The sequence below is a fragment of the Oreochromis niloticus genome, linkage group LG16 (genome assembly GCF_001858045.2).
Source record: "Oreochromis niloticus isolate F11D_XX linkage group LG16, O_niloticus_UMD_NMBU, whole genome shotgun sequence".
NCBI lineage: Eukaryota > Metazoa > Chordata > Actinopteri > Cichliformes > Cichlidae > Oreochromis > Oreochromis niloticus.
The window spans coordinates 20,439,879-20,461,555 of NC_031987.2; the positions used below are offsets into that span (position 1 = coordinate 20,439,879).

Consider the following 21,677-nt stretch of genomic DNA (forward strand, 5'->3'; position numbering starts at 1 on the left):
ATCAGGTTAAGGATCATGTTATTTATTTATTAAGGTTAATGTCATGTTTTATATTCTAAAAGGTTAATTCTGTTTAAATGTGTTTGGTATAGTACTAAAACTTAAAGCATGAAAATTGTGAAACTTTCTCTAAGTTTCTTTTTCTTTTTTTACTTATTTGTTTAATTAGCTTACTCTGTTGTATAATATTCAAGAAATGATGGTGGCAGAGCCATTCAAGCCTCTGCTTTTACAAGCAAACTTTCAATTAGACTTATTTAGTTAAATGTATAATAATAATAATAATAGTAATACTTATTTTGTTTTAAAGAAAACCGTAAGCAAAAATAAGTCTTTTTTTTAAATCATCTGCTTATTTTTTACATAATTTGTCACATCTTTTACTCACAGATATCACACTTGAGCCCAAACTCTTTGGGGACTTTGTTCAAGCGAACCAGAGGTGTGTGTCCAATTTTCTCAAGGATGCTGGAGAGGATGCCGGAGGGCTCGGTGCTGCAATGTAAGAGATAACACACACAAAAGGAGACACCATACAGGATGTAATGTTCATTATATCTGATGAGAATATAAACCAAAATTAGTGGAAATATCAGAAATATCATCACAACATACACTCACTGGGCAATTTGTTAGGTACACCTTGCTAGCACTGGGTTGGTTTTCAAAACTGGTTTGAAAACCAACCCGGGAAAAATTCCTCAGAGAGTTTGGTCCATGTCAACATGATACTATCACACGATTCGATCACCTCACAAAGATTTTCTTTTGGATTGAGATGTGGTGACCTGTGAGCTGAGATCATCTGAGCTTTACAAACACTAAAGAGACCAAAGTGTCAAAAAAAAACCACCCTGTACACCAATCCACCAACACAAAGTGCCAGAACCATGATGGACAAGATGGAGCCATGTTTTCGTGTTGTTTACACCAAATTCTAACCCTACTGTCTGAATGTGGTGGAAAAACATCACCATTTTCCCTCATTCTGATGCTTTATTTGATCTTAAGCAGGTCATCTAGATCGTGTTTACACGCATTGAGTTGCTGCCATGTGATTGGCTGTTACATATTTGCATTAACCAGCAGTTGAACAAGTGTACCTAATAAAGTGACACATCAGTGTATGTGGGACATCTGTTTGTCAAATCAGCATGAAATCTTGCTGGTGACTCAACTCTGCTGTAAAGAGTGAAGTGGACAGAATCACTAGTTTTATTTAAAGACACAGCGACCTTTTTATTTCTCCAGACTCTTACCGTGCTGAGTGGCTATGAGGCGACTCAGACATGGGTGCGCCCAGCTTCCAAGTACATCTGCTGGGCAAATCAGGACGGATCCACTTCGTCTCACCGGGAGTCTCGTCTGTGTTCTCCAGCTGAGTCTCGGTGAATGATTCATCCTTATCTTCACCATCAGCAGATAACCTGTCACCACTGGTCACAGCTGCTGTAGCCTGACGCACACTTGAAGATGCTTTAGCACAAGTGACTTCTGCATTTGTTGGGTTAGCTGGAGATGCGCAAGGAGAGGGAACTTCTTCCAAGGATGCAGCACCAGAAACAGAGGGCATGGCTGCAGTGGGATGAAAGATATATTATCATCAAGCTGTATTTTTTGTTTTATCTAACCATGCATTAATTTAAAGACAACTTGCATGAAACAGTTGGATTGATATCCTCCAATTATAATTTTAGGAATTTGTTGCTTCTTCTGTCTCCATCAACACATTCCATTCACCATTTATCCAACTTTGTCTTTGGACAGTGGGAGAACCCACACTGGTACAGTCTGGCCACCTACACGTCACACAGACAGGCCCCAGCAAGCCAGCAGGCTTGAACCTAAACTGTGTTGCTGTGAGGCAGCAGCACTGACCCCCACAAAATATGTGTCTGGTACATTTTTGCATTGCACACAGACAAATTCCAGTTTTTCTAGAACATGAACCCTTTTGTGTTGGCTCAATTTATTTATATCTGGGGGGAAAAAAATCCCATCTCATATAATTTTCAACTGTTTAATCAGTTTTTATATTTTTTGCTCATTTATATCACAGCTCCACAGTGCAGTGCTTTACACATCTGGCTAACAAGCAAAAGCGCATTTTTGCTCCAGAATCAAAATCAAAACATGAATATGAATTGAAAAAATTATGATGGACATTCTCCCCTGATGGGCATTTGCTTCAGTAAACAACAAATCGATTTATTTAATCATTTAAAAAGTGATTGATAGATAACGATAGCTATTCCTCGCTTCACATTATGCAACTTCGGTTTTTAGGAATTACAAGCGAGACAATTAATAGATAAAAGGCCTTTAAATTTAATAGTTTCAAATATAGTTAAATATGTTCATGTTTTCTCCCGACAAAACAATAGCTCACGACTTGCATAAAATAACAACGTAGTAATAACGTCGTAACATCTCAGCAGGTAAACTTAGGCTCTTTTTTTTTTTTACTGATAACGCACAGGTGAGTTCAGGAAAGCCTGGAAATACGAACAAAAACAGTCTTTCCTCAGCTGTGCACCTGAGTACTGAATCTTTGCTGTGTTTAAAGCCAGTCACGAGCGACACGAAAAGCGCAGCGCACTCACCTGTGTGCCGGACAGAACCCCTGCAGCTGTCTGATGGACACCTGAGTTCTCTGCGCTTTATTTTCAGGTCTTCATCCGCCAATCAGCGCACAGTGATTGGTGTTGCCCCTGAGCATTTACGTCCAATAGCATGAAGCGTGGACGCTTCTTACAGTGAATGTTCAGCGATCACAGGATGCTTTTTATACAACTGTTTTTATTTCAAGATGTATCTATATTTTCTACCGTTACTATCCAAACATACAAAGAAGAAGTCTCTCACACAGCAGAGTTTAGCAGTGGGCTTTCAGTTTCACGCTTATATGGTTTTGATTGTTACAAAGAAGCCATTTTTGAGAACTTTCATGTATATTACTTATTAATCTTCAAATTAACGTGTTTGTAATCTATACTTTTACATCTATACACATTTTAAGCCTCTGAAAATGGGGCATTCCAAATTTAAATGAATTTAAAGGTCCGGGCTTCAACCACATAATGATTGTTTGATTTAAAATCACAAAAACTGCCACTGTCCTAAAATATATCATGGCGTAAAGAATATATACTACACTGAAAAAAATGTTTTGTTCAATTTACTCAAATTTTTTATGACAAGTGGTTGCACGAAATAAATTTGTTTGAATCCAGAAATATTTTTTAAGTACACAGAATCTAATTTAAGCGAGTAAAGCCAACACATATTTTTAAGCTACTTTAACTTAACTGTTGTGGATACGACTTAGTCAAATAATATTAGTAATTCCAACTAAGGTCGTGTTAAGTGTACCAGAATAATTTGTTTCCTTTAAACTTATGTCCCAAAGTTATATTCAAATCAATCAAATTGTTAATTTCTCTCTGTCAGGAGTTTTCCTGTATTGCAACCCAGGTCGGAATAAAAAGGCTCAGACAGGTTTACGTGTACACGGTCGAGACTCAGGGAGACTCGCACCCAGTGCAATAGTTGTCAGCCTTTTATTCATAGCATTCTCAGAGACGTACAGGAAGAGATAAAATAGAACTGTGCTGCAGGCTTCCTGTTGAGTCTGCACAGAGTGTAACTTCCCCATTTAAGCTGAATACTGAAAGAGCAAACACATTTAGATAATGAAATGTACTCTTAAGCATAACATAATAAAAATCCTAAAATCCTAAGAAATCCCTTAACATTCCCTCCTGTTGTTTGATCTTTCCTTCTATATATGTACATAGCAACCACTAACAGTGCATCAGTCTATGGCCACTTGTAGACATTTTTAGCCAAGACATCATAAAATAGTGGGTTCTGTGAGTATGTTATATCCAAGTGTCTGTCTCATTATCATCTTCATCATTCTGTGATAGGGTGATGTAAGCATGAATTGAAGCAGTTACCGTTTTTGATACCATGTTCTTCAAACAAGGTATGACACATGAATGAAAAGACACAATAACAGTATTATAACACCAACAAAACATGTCCTTTAATCAGCAGGGACTCCCAAGAGCCACGTAAGCCAGTCTTCTGTGTTTGTGGCATAGTCTCGTTGTTGTGTGTCCCGAAGTGGTCTCAGTGTTTTCAGAGCATCAGTCATGTTCGGTGAGTGCACATTATCTGGAATGTATGTGCAACATGTGTTGCTAAAGAGAATTCTCCTTTCTCGGCGAGAATTATGTCCAATGCTACCCTGTGTTGCATTACTGCAATGCACAGAGCATCAATCTCCTGATCCCGTTCGTCGTTGAATTTACATGAAGCATTCAGAACCTTTTGTCTTTCAGTCCAAAGTTTAAATTCCTCCGGGACATCAGAACCCCATATGGAATCATGCTGCTTGAGGTCTGGGGTGCTTCGTCTTTTCCTTGTTGTTGACGTTGAAGTTGACGTGGCGTCCATGGTTATCTTGAAAGTGTGGTCAGATATGAAAATGGGAGCGCACTGACCTGTCCAATTCCCAGGAAGGATATCCCAGGCCATCCCTTGCACCCAGAAGGTGCCATTTGAGATGTTGCTGCTCTTCACGGGCCCTCCAGGAGCGTGTGTCTGTACTGCAGTTGGTGGTGGTGTTTCCCATTGGCGTGGATCCGTTCTCTTGGCGGTAGCATAGGCTGTGGCTCTAATTCCCATTGTTTTCAAGAAAGACTGGGAATGATTTAGCCTTACTTCTGTGCTTCACTTTCAGGTCAACCCAGAACCATTCGTCACATGTGCCGTTTCATCCTATCTGGAGAGGTTCCTCATGGTTGACCACGATTCCCTGGAATTGATGCCCACAGCTGGCGTAGCTTGCGGGACACTTTGCTTGAATTATGTCCATTCCCTTCGCATACAAGGGGGCGTATTGTGTCGTTGGGGGCATATAGGAGCAAACATAGCAGTCCTTTCTGGGTGTGCTGTCATGTATATATCGATACCATGCGTTGTTCATCTTCTTTCTTTCGGGTGAGTGTTAAGAAACTCACCAGGAGTGCAACATTCGCCACTAGGAGGACGAGTGTCTTCATGATGACCAGACACACCTGTGACCTCTGATGAGTAGACTACTGGCAAGAAGAAGAAGGCGGGGTATACCCGATCAGCCCTCCCTCCACCAATAGATCACCATACAGGAGTTAGGGGTGTCGGCGTCTAAACGTCACTCACTTTTTTGCAGTGGCTTTGATGGATCCAGGACGGTCTTTCTGCTATTTTGCAGGCAGTAGGTGTGGTGAGTAGCACTTGATAAGGACCTTCCCACCTTGGTGAACTCCGATTTCTCTTTTGGAGTACTTTGATCAGGATCCAATCACCTGGTTTCAACCTGCAAGATACTGGAGAGTTGTTTAGAACAATCTCTTTAGTTGTGAGTTTCTGAGAACTTTGTGTCAGTCTCATCCACATTTTTACCAGGCCTATACACTCAGGCCATGGTCTCCCTGTTTCTTCCATGCATTTTCTCAGTCTCTGTTTTATTTCCTAGTGCTTCAGAGACCTTACTGATTACTTCATTAACAATATGTGTCCCATTGTCTGATCTTATCAGAGTGGGGATGCCATATATTAAAATAAAATGGTTGCACAAACATTTTGCTACTGGCATCTGCTTTTTTTACTGGATAGATTTCTGGCCATTTTGAGATCACGTCTATGATCACTAGAGCGTATTCTGAGCCTTGGCATTCATTTAGCTCAATAAAACTCATGTGGATTGTATGAAAAGGATGAGGCGGTGTGCATTATGTGCATTATGTTTTTGGCAAATCATGCATGTTCCGACAAATTTCTGAAATTTTATCTACCACTCCTACACCCCCTCCTGTTGACAATAATGCTGCTGATATGTGTAGGGACTTTGGTAGTATTGGTTTGCTATTACAGGTCATCAAATCATTTTCTGGCTGTGCTCCACCTTTTAACCACCTCTTTTGTTCTCTAGTTGGTGCGGCTTTCTGTCCGTTTATAAGCACATTAAGTGGTATTTGCACTGAGGAGTCAGACATTAATGTGTCACTATGATCACAAATTTGTTTTCCAAACTTACTAAGCAAACAAACAAAAATAAAACAAATTGCCTATGGCCTAAAGCTTTGCGTTCATATTAATTGAGTGTAAGCTGCTTTCTTCATTGCAAGTGTTTATTGCCATAAGGTTTAATTCATGCGTCATATCACTGAGTTCTAAGTTCAAATTATCTCTTCTGACCCTTTCCAAAAATGATTTCACATATAACAATTTGAGTATGTGTTGTCTATTCATTCTATTCATAGAGTCTATTCATAGAGTTCTGTTTCTCTCTGTGGGCTGTCTTGACACACCACAGGCACACATATATATTTATATACATATTTCCTGTTTCTGCAGACTAATCGAACTCTTTTGTTTCTCTTTGTATTCATAGTCTATAAACCCTCTTTAATTCTACTAAATCTTGATCTAAAAACAATACACCTTTATTTCACACACACTTTTAAATTGAGCTCTTTCAGACATCAGGAATCATCACACACACTGCCTTTTCTCTCAAACACTCAAACTTCCTTTGTAGTGTTATACTTTCTTTTTTCTTTATTATTTTTGTGCAGATCACACCCAATCACTCAAAACCTACTACTCACAGCATTTACACAGTTAAAATCACTCAAAATATGCTTCCATACGAGTATTTCAGACATGCTTTTCAAGATATATAGAGGTCACTCACTGTACATCCACAGTACTGAATTCAAACTCTATTTATACAATTGTAGTGAGCAAAACCAGCATCTCCATGCGCGTCACCGCTCCTCATTAGCTTGGTAGTGTCCACATATTTATTTAATTTTAATCCAGCTTCTCAGTCTTGTAGCTGTTGTATACAGGGTTGGGTCTTCATCTTAAAGTCTCATCTAAGATGACAGGTTTACAAGCAGGTCAAGTGTCTCTATGCACCTGATTAGTGTAGTTAATTCCTTATTTTCTTCATCTCATATATCATTGTACTGAGTTTGAGCAAACCTTAAGCTTGAATCAGACTACTTTTAACAATCTTCCACCTCATATCATAACTGACTGAGGTGCCCCTTCTAATTAATAGTATGTCATTATTAATGTTATCATTGTATTGTTTTTCCTTTTTTATAACAGCAATAGTATATCACAATACACTACTTTACTACTAATATACAATAGTATATTAATTTATATTTTATTATGTATCCATCAAAGGCCGATGTGACCTGCAGTTTCACACCTTCCCAAGCTGGAGACATTTTCCTTGGCTGAACAATGACACAGCCTTAATATACCTCATGCATCTCTCTTTTTTATTTGATATATTTTCGTGTGAATTATCTGGTTTCATGCATTCTATTCATTCTAGGCACGGTCGTCATGCCAACTATGTTTCATTGTTAATACCAGTTTACAGGTTGTTAACCTTCCTATTATCTCCTATTATCATGCTTATCACTAGACAAGCTCTACTTTAAGTTAACCTTAATTTAACCTTTTGTTTATTCCACTTCATTCCACTTTCTATGCTTTAAAATATTACAACTCTTGTGTACGCTTTGTTTTCTTTTTAGCTTCCTTTTCAGTATTTATTTCTGCTTGGAGGGTTTCTTATAGTTTAGTCAATGCATTTACCCTCCCACGTGGGACATTTAGGTTTTCTTTGGATTTCTCCATCTACATGCACTAATTTGTCCAGCTCCTGGACATTTCTTTTCTAACCACTGCTCGTCAGCAGTGAGTTTTGAAGCTTCATTACCCATTTTAATCCTTTTAATTTTAATACCTTACAACCACACAACTGCGGCACCTTCTCTGGCACGAGAATCGAGAGAGGTAGTTGACACGGCCTTCTACTTTCAAGCTATTCTTGAAAGCGGTGTCACCTTTACGTGATAAAACACGACCTGTTTCTCTCTTTTCACCAGTACTTGGGTGGCCAACAGCAAACAAAACAGTGGAATAGTTCAGCCTCCTTATTGTGCTGTAAAATCAACTTATTCCACCAACAAAAATGAAACAACAGCAATACCTTTTCAACGCGTACTACGTCTTACGGACCAGGTTTATCTAAAATAGCTTCCAGCCCCTTCCAGGCGAGCGTTTACTTCTAGAAACCCTACTAAAATAGCTTCCAGCCACTTTTTCAGGCGAGCGTTTACATTTAGAAATCCCCCTAAAATAGCTTCCAGCCCCTTTTTCAGGCGAGCGTTTACTTTTAGGAATGCTACCAACCCCTCTGGGCGAGCCTAGACGTTTTACGCGAGGTGTCTGAGTGTTAATATTCACCTGGTTGCTGCCGGTCTCAGGTCAACCTCATCGACCCCCACCGCCGTGGACCACTTATAAGAACGCCGGCCAGAACCCGAACGTTACGTCTCTGGACTTTATATCCTCTACCTAGAGAGGAGCTGTCGACAGACTTCAGCGCGGGCTTCTCACAACGTCAGGGCTCGATGAGGCTTTCCTGTGGGGTCACACAAAAGTGCTGTGTCCCATCCGGCTCGAAGGACCAAGAAATGTCAGGAGTTTTCCTGTATTGCAACCCAGGTCGGAATAAAAAGGCTCAGACAGGTTTACGTGTACACGGTCGAGACTCAGGGAGACTCGCACCCAGTGCAATAGTTGTCAGCCTTTTATTCATAGCATTCTCAGAGACGTACAGGAAGAGATAAAATAGAACTGTGCTGCAGGCTTCCTGTTGAGTCTGCACAGAGTGTAACTTCCCCATTTAAGCTGAATACTGAAAGAGCAAACACATTTAGATAATGAAATGTACTCTTAAGCATAACATAATAAAAATCCTAAAATCCTAAGAAATCCCTTAACACTCTCCATTTCAATTAAGTAAATTTTACTTAAAAAGAAAAAAAAATTGCTTACCCTGATTTGTAGTTCTTTTAATAACGTCAATAATGAAAACTACAAAATTCTTTCACATCTTTTATTAATACAAAATTTGTTGCAAACAGAATAAGAATCCACATCTAAGGGAAATCGCTGTAATTTGTATAATACAAATTACAAACCTTTTGCCTATGAACTAATAGCTTTAAAAAGCTCTATTCAAATAAAACAGAAACAACAGACAAGAGAAATGTTAACCAATGTTTCTCTTCCTCTAAAAAAAGAATAAAACACTGCCAGTGTATCACAAGTATCACAATTAGAAACTGATGCATCCACAAACTAACCAAAGTTTCAGACTTGCTGTTCTGCGATCCATATTTAGAAGTTGCATTTTAATAAGGTAATTAGACTTAAACTAAACTTGTGTTTTCCTTACTGCTTATTGACCACTGTCTTTCCATTCTAGTCCTTCCTTGAGGATTCTGAATGTTTTACATGCAAAACAATTAACAGTCTTTAAAGTGTTACCAGTGTGCTGCAGTGTGGTAATCATGCATATATTTTGTTTTTTTTGTTTGTTTGTTTTTTTAAATCAGGTGAGTTAACACTGATTATAGGGCAGCAGCTATCAAGGACCGGAATAAAGAAAAATTGCTTCGGTAAACTGAATAATTATAAAGTTGCTCTTCAAGCTACTCAAATGTACCAAACATGAAACATTCATTATTGAAAGTTAAAATGTTCAATCAAAACATAACACATAACGTGAGAACGAATGATGGTTATACAAGAGTTTCACTCCTATTCACAAGAGCACCAGTCATTGGTAATTTACATAACAGCATTCTCTGGATGTGTGGTTTTAGAAATCTTCCTATCCAGTAGCGATTTTGTTCTTCAGCCCAAGGACTTTGGGGGAGAGCTTTTCCCCATCCAATCCCATCAACACTTTCTGAATGAATTCATAATAGTGCCTCAATTCCTTGGGGTAGGCTAGGTTTAGTGCATAGATTACTCCAAGCATCAATGCACAAGCTTGGGCCGGAGATCCAATGTTGTCCATGACAATCTCGCCTTCAACAAATATTCCAATGTCATCATAATGTCCATTTTGTCCATCCTCCTTGTTGATGACATAAATGCCCATGGTGTGGTTCTTCAGGTCTCTCTGGATGTCATCTCCTTCAATGTCCTAAACATTTAATAAAAAGGTAAAAGAAAAACAATTAACTCTACAATTAAATTCCAATCTAGTCGTGTGTGTGTGTGTGTGTGTGTGTGCGTGCGCACACACACACCTCTATCTAAAAAGTATGTGTATAGATGACTTGCTAACAATGACTTACCAAGTAGTCAAAGGAGTTTGCAAAGAAAAGCGTCTGGACTTCTTTAAGTTGCTTGAAGACATTTCACCTCTCATCCGAGAAGCTTCTTCAGTTCTAAGGTCAAATGGTGGGGAGTCCCAGATTTAAACCTAGTGGGAGTATCCCCCCATAGAGGGACAAAAGGACCCCCTGATGATCCTCTAATCGCCTGAGCCAAGGTGTGAAATTGGGTGTGGGTCCCAATCAGCCAGGGTTTCGGGTGAGCTCATTGTGAAACCTGGCCCCACTTTGTCATGTGAATTCCTGAGGTCAGATGGCCCAGGATGTGAGTGGGCGTTAAGGCGTCTGGGGAGGGAACTCAAAACTGGATTATAGATGGCAGACAGTTGGTGTCGTAAACCACCGCCTCTGTTCAAAGATGGTCGCTCACAGTGGACATAGATGGCCTCTTTCAAACCATCTGTCCTCTCTGTCCAAAATGTGAACATTGGCATCCTCGAAAGAGTGACCTTTATCCTTAAGATGCAGATGGACTGCTGAGTCTTGTCCTGTGGAGGTGGCTCTTCTATGTTGTGCCATGCACTTGTGAAGTGGCTGTTTGGTCTCTCCAATGTAGAGGTCTGGGCATTCCTCGCTGCACTGTACAGCATACACCACGTTGTTAAGTTTGTGTTTTGCAGTTTTGTCTTTCGGGTGAACCAGTTTTTGTCTGAGTGTGTTGCTGGGTCTGAAGTACACTGGGATGTCGTGCTTGGAGAAAACTCTCCTGAGTTTCTCTGATACACCGGCTACATAGGGGATGACACCAACTGTCTGCCATCTATAATCCAGTTTTGAGTTCCCTCCCCAGACGCCTTAACGCCCACTCACATCCTGGGCCATCTGACCTCAGGAATTCACATGACAAGGTGGGGCCAGGTTTCACAATGAGCTCACCCGAAACCCTGGCTGATTGGGACCCACACCCAATTTCACACCTTGGCTCAGGCGATTAGAGGATCATCAGGGGGTCCTTTTGTCCCTCTGTGGGGGGATACTCCCACTAGGTTTAAATCTGGGACTCCCCACCATTTGACCTTAGAACTGAAGAAGCTTCTCGGATGAGAGGTGAAACGTCTTCAAGCAACTCAAAGAAGTCCAGATGCTTTTCTTTGCAAAGTCCTTTGACTACAATGACCTGGATGACTGAGAACCTTCACAGACGACTTACCAAGTACTCCCGAATAAGGCTTCCGTCCTCTTCACCAAGGTAGAGGCAAAGTGCCCTGAGAACTGCTTCCCTTTTCACGTTAACATCACTTTCAGCCTGTTTAAAGAGAGTTGCTGATTAAACCAATTTGGAAAAAAACAACAACAACGTCTGACATTCGCAATAAGTAAATTTGATCACAAGTCAGTTCAAACATAGTAAATAAAATTTATATATGAAATTTCAAAATTTAGATTGCTTGGCCGGTCACCTAAAATGGCTTATTTGACTCACCAGTGACCTGCCACTTAAGACAAAAGAAATCCAAATAGAATTTGCAATATTCAGATTTACCTCTTGCATGATCTGCAAGTGGTGGGCAAGTTTCTGCCCAGAAACACCGCCCTTCTTCTGGAAAACTGTCATCAGCTGAGGTGTAATTCTGTCTAACTGTGCCGCGAAGGTCGTCTCCAGTTGAAGTGTTGTAATACGCTGGAATTCAGCATTTACCTGTATCACACACACAGAGAAAAAAAGAAGACTGGTGCTTAATCATTGGTATGATTATTTTGTTATTTCTTCATTAAATGCTACAATGCAATTGCCATCACTTCATAAAGCATGATTAGCATATGGGTTAGTATACAGTGCATGAAGGATGTTACTACTGTTAATCAAAGAAGAAATGAATGGCATCAGTCCATTTACCGGGTTTAAAGGGTTTTAAAAAGCAGATATTTGTCTGTTTCAGGTGGTTGGCAACACATTTCCTGTGCTCTTTGTCCGCTGGTGGAGTGTCTCACCTGTGAGGTCAACACCTCTTGGTGGTGAGAGGTCTTAGGGGTTTTAACTTGACCCATTTATTTTTTATCTTATGAGCAACAAAGTTTGTTCATCACATTTTTAATTTACATTTGTTTAGCACATGCTTTTAACAATCTGAGGCTAACTAAAAACTAATAGCTAAATAAAAGGTTTTAGGTTAATTCACAATTGATAATCTGATTTCACTCAATCTCACTCTATTAATTATTGAGATGATTAATCAATCATTTCAATAATCAAACTCACTATAAAATAGTTTGGGCCCTATATGTAGTGCAAACTTAAAAAAATATTTGATTATTTAAGTATTTATAAGAAAAATCAAAAATTCATTTTATTCATGTTTCTACACTTTAAGTCACTTATGTTTTTCATACACAACTTGTATTTTAAGTGCTGCTCACATAAATACTCTGTATGGTACACAGGTCAAGCATTTAACGACACAATAACTATAAATGCCAGCCTCTTTATGCCTATATTTGGACTCGTCTTAATCCAAGTGGTCCAGATTAATTAATGTATAACATAAGGAATTACTGACAAGAACACTCAGCAAAAAAAGCATGCCTTTACCTCATTAATCTGGAAAAGTGCAGGCCACCTAGCTTTAAACTCCCCAGCAGTTGGACTTCCCTGCACCACCTCTTGTCTACGGTAGGAAAATGTTCTTGACATCTTCTGCCTTACATCTGAGGCACTGTTTCTTCGTCTGACGTCGGTCAAAAGCTCAACCCTGATGTTTTCTAGACTGTCATCCGTTTCGCCAGCTGGGTGTAATGGACAAAAATTGACCTCAGCCTTTTAGGTTTCTTAACATTTTTGGCTGGGAGGCAATCATCACTGGATTTGTTTTTCAAAGCATTTATAGTCACTTCAGGACAGCCAATGTTGCGCATCTTTGTCCTGTAATTAGCCATCTTATATTTCAGGCTAATCATCCAGCCATAGTAACCTGTGGCAGATGGCTCTCGCAGACAAGGAAATGTTTTGATCAGTGCCCCTGCAACTTCATCTATTTGGTAATTTTGAGGATAAGCAGTAAACTGAAAAATCGCCTCAGCTAGCTTCTCTAAGATGTCAGATTTAACACCTGGAGTAATCTTGAGCCGAGTTCCAGTTTCTCTGAAGGTCTCATTTCCACGCTGAAGTTGCACCTCTACATTGAATGAAAATTGAGGAATAGTAAACTCGCGAGGCCATGCACATGATCTCAGCTCACTGTCTGACTGTGGTAGAATTATGGTGCTGTCTGAGTTGGATGAAGACGATGAGAGACTGGAGTTTCTTTGAATACTTTCTGGACTTGCAGAAGAGTCAAGACTGCATGTGGGATACTGCTTTGACAAAGATGCACTTGTATCCAGATTTGCCATGTACACAAGTTTGATTGTACTTCGGTCTTGAATGTCTTGCATTGATGTTATGTTCATAAACTCATTGTTGAAGTCAGGATCCATGAATTGAATACGAAAGTCTCTTTCAATTCCAAATGCTTGGCGAATTGTGCTCTGAAGATCAGTCAAAGTTCTTGGCATCCCAGATGGAACGTCAAGTCTCCTAAAATCATCATCTGCCACGATGACTCTCAGCTTCAGCTGCTCTGCCATTCTTCAATCTGATTTTAAAGACATTAGGAGAAAAAAAAAAGTTAAAATATTGCATTGAATAATTTTATTAGGGAGCACGAGAGTGCAGAACTGCAACACAGGTTTTACGGGTAAAAAGCAGTTTATTTAATTTTATTCTATAGCTTCATACTGGTTTTTTTTGCATACGTCAGCCAGAATCCTCAAAAAGTGTCACTTTGCTTTTAGTGGTATGTGTTGCAATTCATCCTTTATCAAAATGTTTTGAGCATCATCAATGATGTTTTTTTTAAGACCTATGACAACATGAGGCATGTTTGGCCAAAAGAACTCAAATGTAATGGAAAAAAATATTACCCTTGTGGGAAGTATCCAATCTTTATTAAAAATAAGCTAAAAATTTGTGGTACCCCTCCTGTTGCCATGAAGATAACTGCAACTGAACACATGCAACTGAACACATGCAATTGAAGACAACATTTACTACCTTCTATAGGAATGAATCTTTTAAGTATGACCATTCGCCGGCCTCCAATCCTGTAATCTGCCAAGGGGTACTGGTCTACCAAGGCACCAAGATCAACGAGGGAGATGTGTGATGTGGGAAAAAGTTCAAAACCTCTAAAATGCTCCCTATACCAGGCACCCATCTCTTTGACAATGAAGCTCAGGTTTTCCTCCACAACAACCATTTGGACAACTTCTGCAAATTCAGGCAATCCAGCAGAGGAGCCATAAACTACAATCATGCCAGGCCTGTAGTTTGTTCCATTCACAGAAGCATTCTTTGTGAGCTGAATATGGGTAATATCAGGGAATTTAATCTTCAAGTCTCACTGTACATCATGATGCAGAATGTCAACAGAGACAGTAGAAACAGCTGAGACAGTTAGGCTTGGCCTTACAGTTGTGACAGACTCCAAGTGGTATGCCATCATGAACTGATGTTTCACTGCCAGTGACAGTAGCACATTTTTAAAGCACCGTGTGTGACAAACAACCCGTTTGAAAAAACTGTGCTTTGCCTCGAACCTCATGGTCCACATGCCAACAAGTGGCCCAAAGAATTTAATCATCTGTGGATAATGCTCCACAAAATGATGTTTTGGTAACAGCTTCAGTCCTGGAAACAGCTCTTTCAACCTACATCTGTGGTCAGAGACTCTAGACTCAAGGAAAGCAATTGATTGTTCTGTGTGTACTGGTGCAACAACTAGTTCAACAATGTCCTTTAGGTCCAAAATTACCTGCCAAGCGGTTTCATCTGGAGGTACCAAGTGTCCTACCAACAATGGAAGGAATCGTAAGAGACTCCAATTTTCATGAGCATGTCCTCCAATGCTTTTGTTCTGCATGAAAGTCCTGGGAATAGCATGAGGGCGATTACTCTTGTCTGCCCATTTGTAGGGAAATGTCAGAATGGACTCATTGAGGCTGTCAAGTGTAAAATATTTTTTCAAAATTAAGATATTCAGGCAGTATGCCAACTCAACTGGTAATATGCCCTCAAAAATGTCATGTGCAATATCTGGAGGATATCCACTGCAAACACTGAAATGGGAGAGATGTGCAGAGAAAACACACCGTCTTTTAACACCGTGACATGGTTTTGCATTACTCTGTGCAGAACTTAGATGCATTTCATGTGTCTCTTTGCTTCTCAGAGTAAACGCACCTGAACTAACCTCTGTTTCTTGAATATCAGATCTTTTGGCCTCACAAAATCTGCAAAAGTATTCACCTGAAAAACTCTCAATAAATCCAGAAATACTGTGTGCTCCTAAATTATCTGCTATGACACACTGTATTGTGCCCCTGACAAATTCTCCAAGATGTGCAATAAAAATCCCTTGACTTTCCAAAGTAACAAGATCACTCAACAACGGCTCTAGAATCTTTTCATATCCATATGTCTTTACATCTTCAGACTTGCAGAGTAAAGCCAGATAAATGGAAGTCAGTGATGAATGGCAAGCAGGTGGTAAATTGCTAATAGTCCAATATATGGCACAAATTTTGTGCTTTTTACGGGAAGTGCCAAGTGGATTGCAAATCTCAAAATCGTCAATATACAAATTCAGTAAAACTCGCAATTCACCTGCTGATAAAAAACTGTTTTCTTTGAAAAACAACCCCTCCCTAAAAGACCTGTAAATCACTTCTTCCCCACTTTGTTCTGTTATGCGACTACCATCCAAAACCTTAGCAAGAACGTGGCAATCACTGAAAAGCTGCTGTAAAACCTTTAAAACTGGAACATACTGAAATGTTCTTTTATTTTTTTCATCCAACACATACTCTACAGGCTCTACAACTTTAAAATTTTCCTTGTAGAAATTTTTGCGCTTAAAGGATGTTGCTAGGGGACAGCCTTTACCTACCGATTTATACACAGGATTAGATGTACACAGTGCAGATGCAAGTTCTTCAATGACTGACTGGTCTATTTGCAAGCTGTGACTGTTCAATGTGTCTTGGATAACTTTTGCTGCACTACACAAAGATGCTGTGCCCAACAAATACTGAAATTCCTCCAAAAGTTCATCAACTGCAGCACTTGGAACGTGAAAAATATTTTCTAGCTTTAATAACACTGCCGCAAGCTTTAGCTGAACTACGTCTTCATGATCATTTGATGTCTCTAAATCAACAGGCTGTTCGTCACCCCACAATTCCTCAGCATTTGAAACATCATGCTCTGCAGTTTCAGTTGCAAAAGATCCTCTGACAATATCCTCTTTGAAGTCTACCAGCGAGTGTAAACTGTGCTTGCGACTTTTGTGTGACTTAAAGGTACTGTAAATATTTGATTTGCAGTCACAACCTTTAAACATACACGTTACTGTCTCATTGTTTTTTAAATGACGGCTAATGTGCACAAAATATTCACGCTCTGTTCCTAATTCACTACAACCACATAACTGACAGGAAAAAGTTGCAAATTTGTCAGAGTGCTCTGGGGTATTGCTATGATTCCTTGACAAATGTGTCAGAAGTGAATTCCAAGTCTTTAAAAGACATGGACACTCAGGATATAGGCACTTAATGTGATGGCCACGCCCAAAATGACTATGTTTCAGTCTATAGTGCTTAAGAAGTTCTGATCGTCTAGAAACTTCTGCACTGCAGTCTTTACACTTCCACATAAACTGGACATACAACAAAGAGAGAAAATTTGAAACAAAAACAAAAAACACACTTAGTACTTTACACAAAGAAAGCTTTAGCCGTGGTTAACCTACAAGAATGGATGCATCTTAGAAGTATGCTTGTAGGCTGTATTATCTAGAGCATTCTTTTCCCAACTCTGTTCCTTGAGGATGCCCATCCTGCATATTTTTGATGTTTCTCTGCTTCAGTGCACCCTGACATATCAACTGTGTCAGTGACAGACTTGTGCACAACTTAATGAAGAAATTAGGCTAAACATTGTCAAAGGAGTTTGCAAAGAAAAGCGTCTGGACTTCTTTGAGTTGCTTGAAGACGTTTCACCTCTCATCCGAGAAGCTTCTTCAGTTCTAAGGTCAAATGGCCGAGAGTCCCAGATTTAAACCCAGTGGGAGTATCCCCCCAAGGAGGGACAAAGGACCCCCTGGTGATCCTCTAATCACATGCGCCAAGGTGTGAAAGCGGGTGTGGGACCTAATCAGCCAGGGTTTCGGGTGAGCTCATTGTGAAACCTGGCCCCACCCTATCATGTGATTTCCTGAGGTCAGATGGCCCAGGATGTGAGTGGGCGTTAAGGCGTCTGGGGAGGGAACTCAAAACTGGATTATAGATGGCAGACAGTTGGTGTCGTAAACCACCGCCTCTGTTCAAAGATGGTCGCTCACAGTGGACATAGATGGCCTCTTTCACTCCTCTTTCAAACCATCTGTCCTCTCTGTCCAATATGTGAACATTGGCATCCTCGAAAGAGTGACCTTTATCCTTAAGATGCAGGTGGACTGCTGAGTCTTGTCCTGTGGAGGTGGCTCTTCTATGTTGTGCCATGCGCTTGTGAAGTGGCTGTTTGGTCTCTCCAATGTAGAGGTCTGGGCATTCCTCGCTGCACTGTACAGCATACACCACGTTGTTCAGTCTGTGTTTTGGAGTTTTGTCTTTCGGGTGAACCAGTTTGTGTCTGAGTGTGTTGCTGGGTCTGAAGTACACTGGGATGTGGTGCTTGGAGAAAACTCTCCTGAGTTTCTCTGATACACCGGCTACATAGGGGATGACAACGTTGTTGCGTCTGTTTTTCTTATCCTCCCTCGCTGGTGTCTGATCTTCTTTTCTGTGCCTCTTTGCTGACTTTATGAACGCCCAGTTAGGATAACCGCATGTTTTCAGTGCTTCCTTTACATGTGTGTGTTCCTTCTTTTTCCCTTCAGGCTTAGAGGGAACAAGTTCTGCCCGGTGGTGTAGGGTCCTAATTACTCCAAGTTTGTGTTCCAGAGGGTGATGGGAGTCAAAGAGGAGGTACTGGTCCGTGTGTGTGGGCTTCCGGTAAACTTCAATGTTGAGGTTGCCATTCTCTTCAATGTGCACAGCGCAGTCCAGGAAAGGCAAACAGTTATCCTTAGTGTCTTCCCTGGTGAACTTGATGTTCACCAGGGAACAGCGAGGAATGCCCAGACCTCTACATTGGAGAGACCAAACAGCCACTTCACAAGCGCATGGCACAACATAGAAGAGCCACCTCTACAGGACAAGACTCAGCAGTCCACCTGCATCTTAAGGACAAAGGTCACTCTTTCGAGGATGCCAATGTTCACATATTGGACAGAGAGGACAGATGGTTTGAAAGAGGAGTGAAAGAGGCCATCTATGTCCACTGTGAGCGACCATCTTTGAACAGAGGCGGTGGTTTACGACACCAACTGTCTGCCATCTATAATCCAGTTTTGAGTTCCCTCCCCAGACGCCTTAACGCCCACTCACATCCTGGGCCATCTGACCTCAGGAAATCACATGATAGGGTGGGGCCAGGTTTCACAATGAGCTCACCCGAAACCCTGGCTGATTAGGTCCCACACCCGCTTTCACACCTTGGCGCATGTGATTAGAGGATCACCAGGGGGTCCTTTGTCCCTCCTTGGGGGGATACTCCCACTGGGTTTAAATCTGGGACTCTCGGCCATTTGACCTTAGAACTGAAGAAGCTTCTCGGATGAGAGGTGAAACGTCTTCAAGCAACTCAAAGAAGTCCAGACGCTTTTCTTTGCAAACTCCTTTGACTACGATGACCTGGATGACTGAGAACCTTCACAGACATATTGCCGTACATTTTGGGAGGAACACCCTTCAACTGGTACGGGAGTATGAAAGGGAATCAAGGAAACTGGCGGATTATAGGAACCACCTTCGTTTCAACCTAAGATGCAGACAAAGCAGAGTTGTTCCTAAGAGCTTGCGCCTTGGATCCACTGTCAGGGGACACAGAGCAGACTTGATTCTACAGAGAGCACAGAATCACCTTCTAAGTGAAAGGATAAGACAGGTCCATTTCACTATAGATGCGCTCCAGATCAAGATCAGCCAGTGTAAAATATTTTTTCAAAATTAAGATATTCAGGCAGTATGCCAACTCAACTGGTAATATGCCCTCAAAAATGTCATGTGCAATATCTGGAGGATATCCACTGCAAACACTGAAATGGGAGAGATGTGCAGAGAAAACACACCGTCTTTTAACACCGTGACATGGTTTTGCATTACTCTGTGCAGAACTTAGATGCATTTCATGTGTCTCTTTGCTTCTCAGAGTAAACGCACCTGAACTAACCTCTGTTTCTTGAATATCAGATCTTTTGGCCTCACAAAATCTGCAAAAGTATTCACCTGAAAAACTCTCAATAAATCCAGAAATACTGTGTGCTCCTAAATTATCTGCTATGACACACTGTATTGTGCCCCTGACAAATTCTCCAAGATGTGCAATAAAAATCCCTTGACTTTCCAAAGTAACAAGATCACTCAACAACGGCTCTAGAATCTTTTCATATCCATATGTCTTTACATCTTCAGACTTGCAGAGTAAAGCCAGATAAATGGAAGTCAGTGATGAATGGCAAGCAGGTGGTAAATTGCTAATAGTCCAATATATGGCACAAATTTTGTGCTTTTTACGGGAAGTGCCAAGTGGATTGCAAATCTCAAAATCGTCAATATACAAATTCAGTAAAACTCGCAGTTCACCTGCTGATAAAAAACTGTTTTCTTTGAAAAACAACCCCTCCCTAAAAGACCTGTAAATCACTTCTTCCCCACTTTGTTCTGTTATGCGACTACCATCCAAAACCTTAGCAAGAACGTGGCAATCACTGAAAAGCTGCTGTAAAACCTTTAAAACTGGAACATACTGAAATGTTCTTTTATTTTTTTCATCCAACACATACTCTACAGGCTCTACAACTTTAAAATTTTCCTTGTAGAAATTTTTGCGCTTAAAGGATGTTGCTAGGGGACAGCCTTTACCTACCGATTTATACACAGGATTAGATGTACACAGTGCAGATGCAAGTTCTTCAATGACTGACTGGTCTATTTGCAAGCTGTGACTGTTCAATGTGTCTTGGATAACTTTTGCTGCACTACACAAAGATGCTGTGCCCAACAAATACTGAAATTCCTCCAAAAGTTCATCAACTGCAGCACTTGGAACGTGAAAAATATTTTCTAGCTTTAATAACACTGCCGCAAGCTTTAGCTGAACTACGTCTTCATGATCATTTGATGTCTCTAAATCAACAGGCTGTTCGTCACCCCACAATTCCTCAGCATTTGAAACATCATGCTCTGCAGTTTCAGTTGCAAAAGATCCTCTGACAATATCCTCTTTGAAGTCTACCAGCGAGTGTAAACTGTGCTTGCGACTTTTGTGTGACTTAAAGGTACTGTAAATATTTGATTTGCAGTCACAACCTTTAAACATACACGTTACTGTCTCATTGTTTTTTAAATGACGGCTAATGTGCACAAAATATTCACGCTCTGTTCCTAATTCACTACAACCACATAACTGACAGGAAAAAGTTGCAAATTTGTCAGAGTGCTCTGGGGTATTGCTATGATTCCTTGACAAATGTGTCAGAAGTGAATTCCAAGTCTTTAAAAGACATGGACACTCAGGATATAGGCACTTAATGTGATGGCCACGCCCAAAATGACTATGTTTCAGTCTATAGTGCTTAAGAAGGTCTGATCGTCTAGAAACTTCTGCACTGCAGTCTTTACACTTCCACATAAACTGGACATACAACAAAGAGAGAAAATTTGAAACAAAAACAAAAAACACACTTAGTACTTTACACAAAGAAAGCTTTAGCCGTGGTTAACCTACAAGAATGGATGCATCTTAGAAGTATGCTTGTAGGCTGTATTATCTAGAGCATTCTTTTCCCAACTCTGTTCCTTGAGGATGCCCATCCTGCATATTTTTGATGTTTCTCTGCTTCAGTGCACCCTGACATATCAACTGTGTCAGTGACAGACTTGTGCACAACTTAATGAAGAAATTAGGCTAAACATTGTCAAAGGAGTTTGCAAAGAAAAGCGTCTGGACTTCTTTGAGTTGCTTGAAGACGTTTCACCTCTCATCCGAGAAGCTTCTTCAGTTCTAAGGTCAAATGGCCGAGAGTCCCAGATTTAAACCCAGTGGGAGTATCCCCCCAAGGAGGGACAAAGGACCCCCTGGTGATCCTCTAATCACATGCGCCAAGGTGTGAAAGCGGGTGTGGGACCTAATCAGCCAGGGTTTCGGGTGAGCTCATTGTGAAACCTGGCCCCACCCTATCATGTGATTTCCTGAGGTCAGATGGCCCAGGATGTGAGTGGGCGTTGTCAGGGTTCAATGTTGAGAGAGGAATCCATAAATAACCACAGATC

The 21,677-nt window shown here is 40.6% G+C and overlaps 1 protein-coding gene and 1 long non-coding RNA gene across 4 annotated transcripts in view; both read right to left on the reverse strand.

Annotated features, from left to right (window-relative positions):
- LOC102081865 (cystathionine beta-synthase) overlaps positions 1-21,677 on the reverse strand; it is a 64,550-nt gene that overhangs the window by 28,079 nt on the left and 14,794 nt on the right. The window contains exons 2-3 of one of the 3 annotated variants that reach the window (XR_003216783.1): positions 1,260-1,575; positions 389-495 (exon numbers count right to left, since the gene is read on the reverse strand). This is a non-coding gene — a long non-coding RNA (cystathionine beta-synthase). Of the gene's footprint in view, positions 1-388; positions 496-1,259; positions 1,576-21,677 lie in introns of those variants that run through there. The other 2 variants (XR_002058699.2, XR_003216784.1) reach the window with 2 other exon arrangements.
- Positions 18,949-20,978, reverse strand: LOC112844143 (uncharacterized). Its single transcript, XM_025903867.1, has 2 exons — positions 19,566-20,978; positions 18,949-19,441 (listed from the first exon to the last, which is right to left on the reverse strand). The coding sequence occupies exons 1-2, from the start codon at positions 20,722-20,724 to the stop codon at positions 19,362-19,364; spliced, it is 1,239 nt and encodes a 412-aa protein (XP_025759652.1). The 5' UTR covers positions 20,725-20,978; the 3' UTR covers positions 18,949-19,361.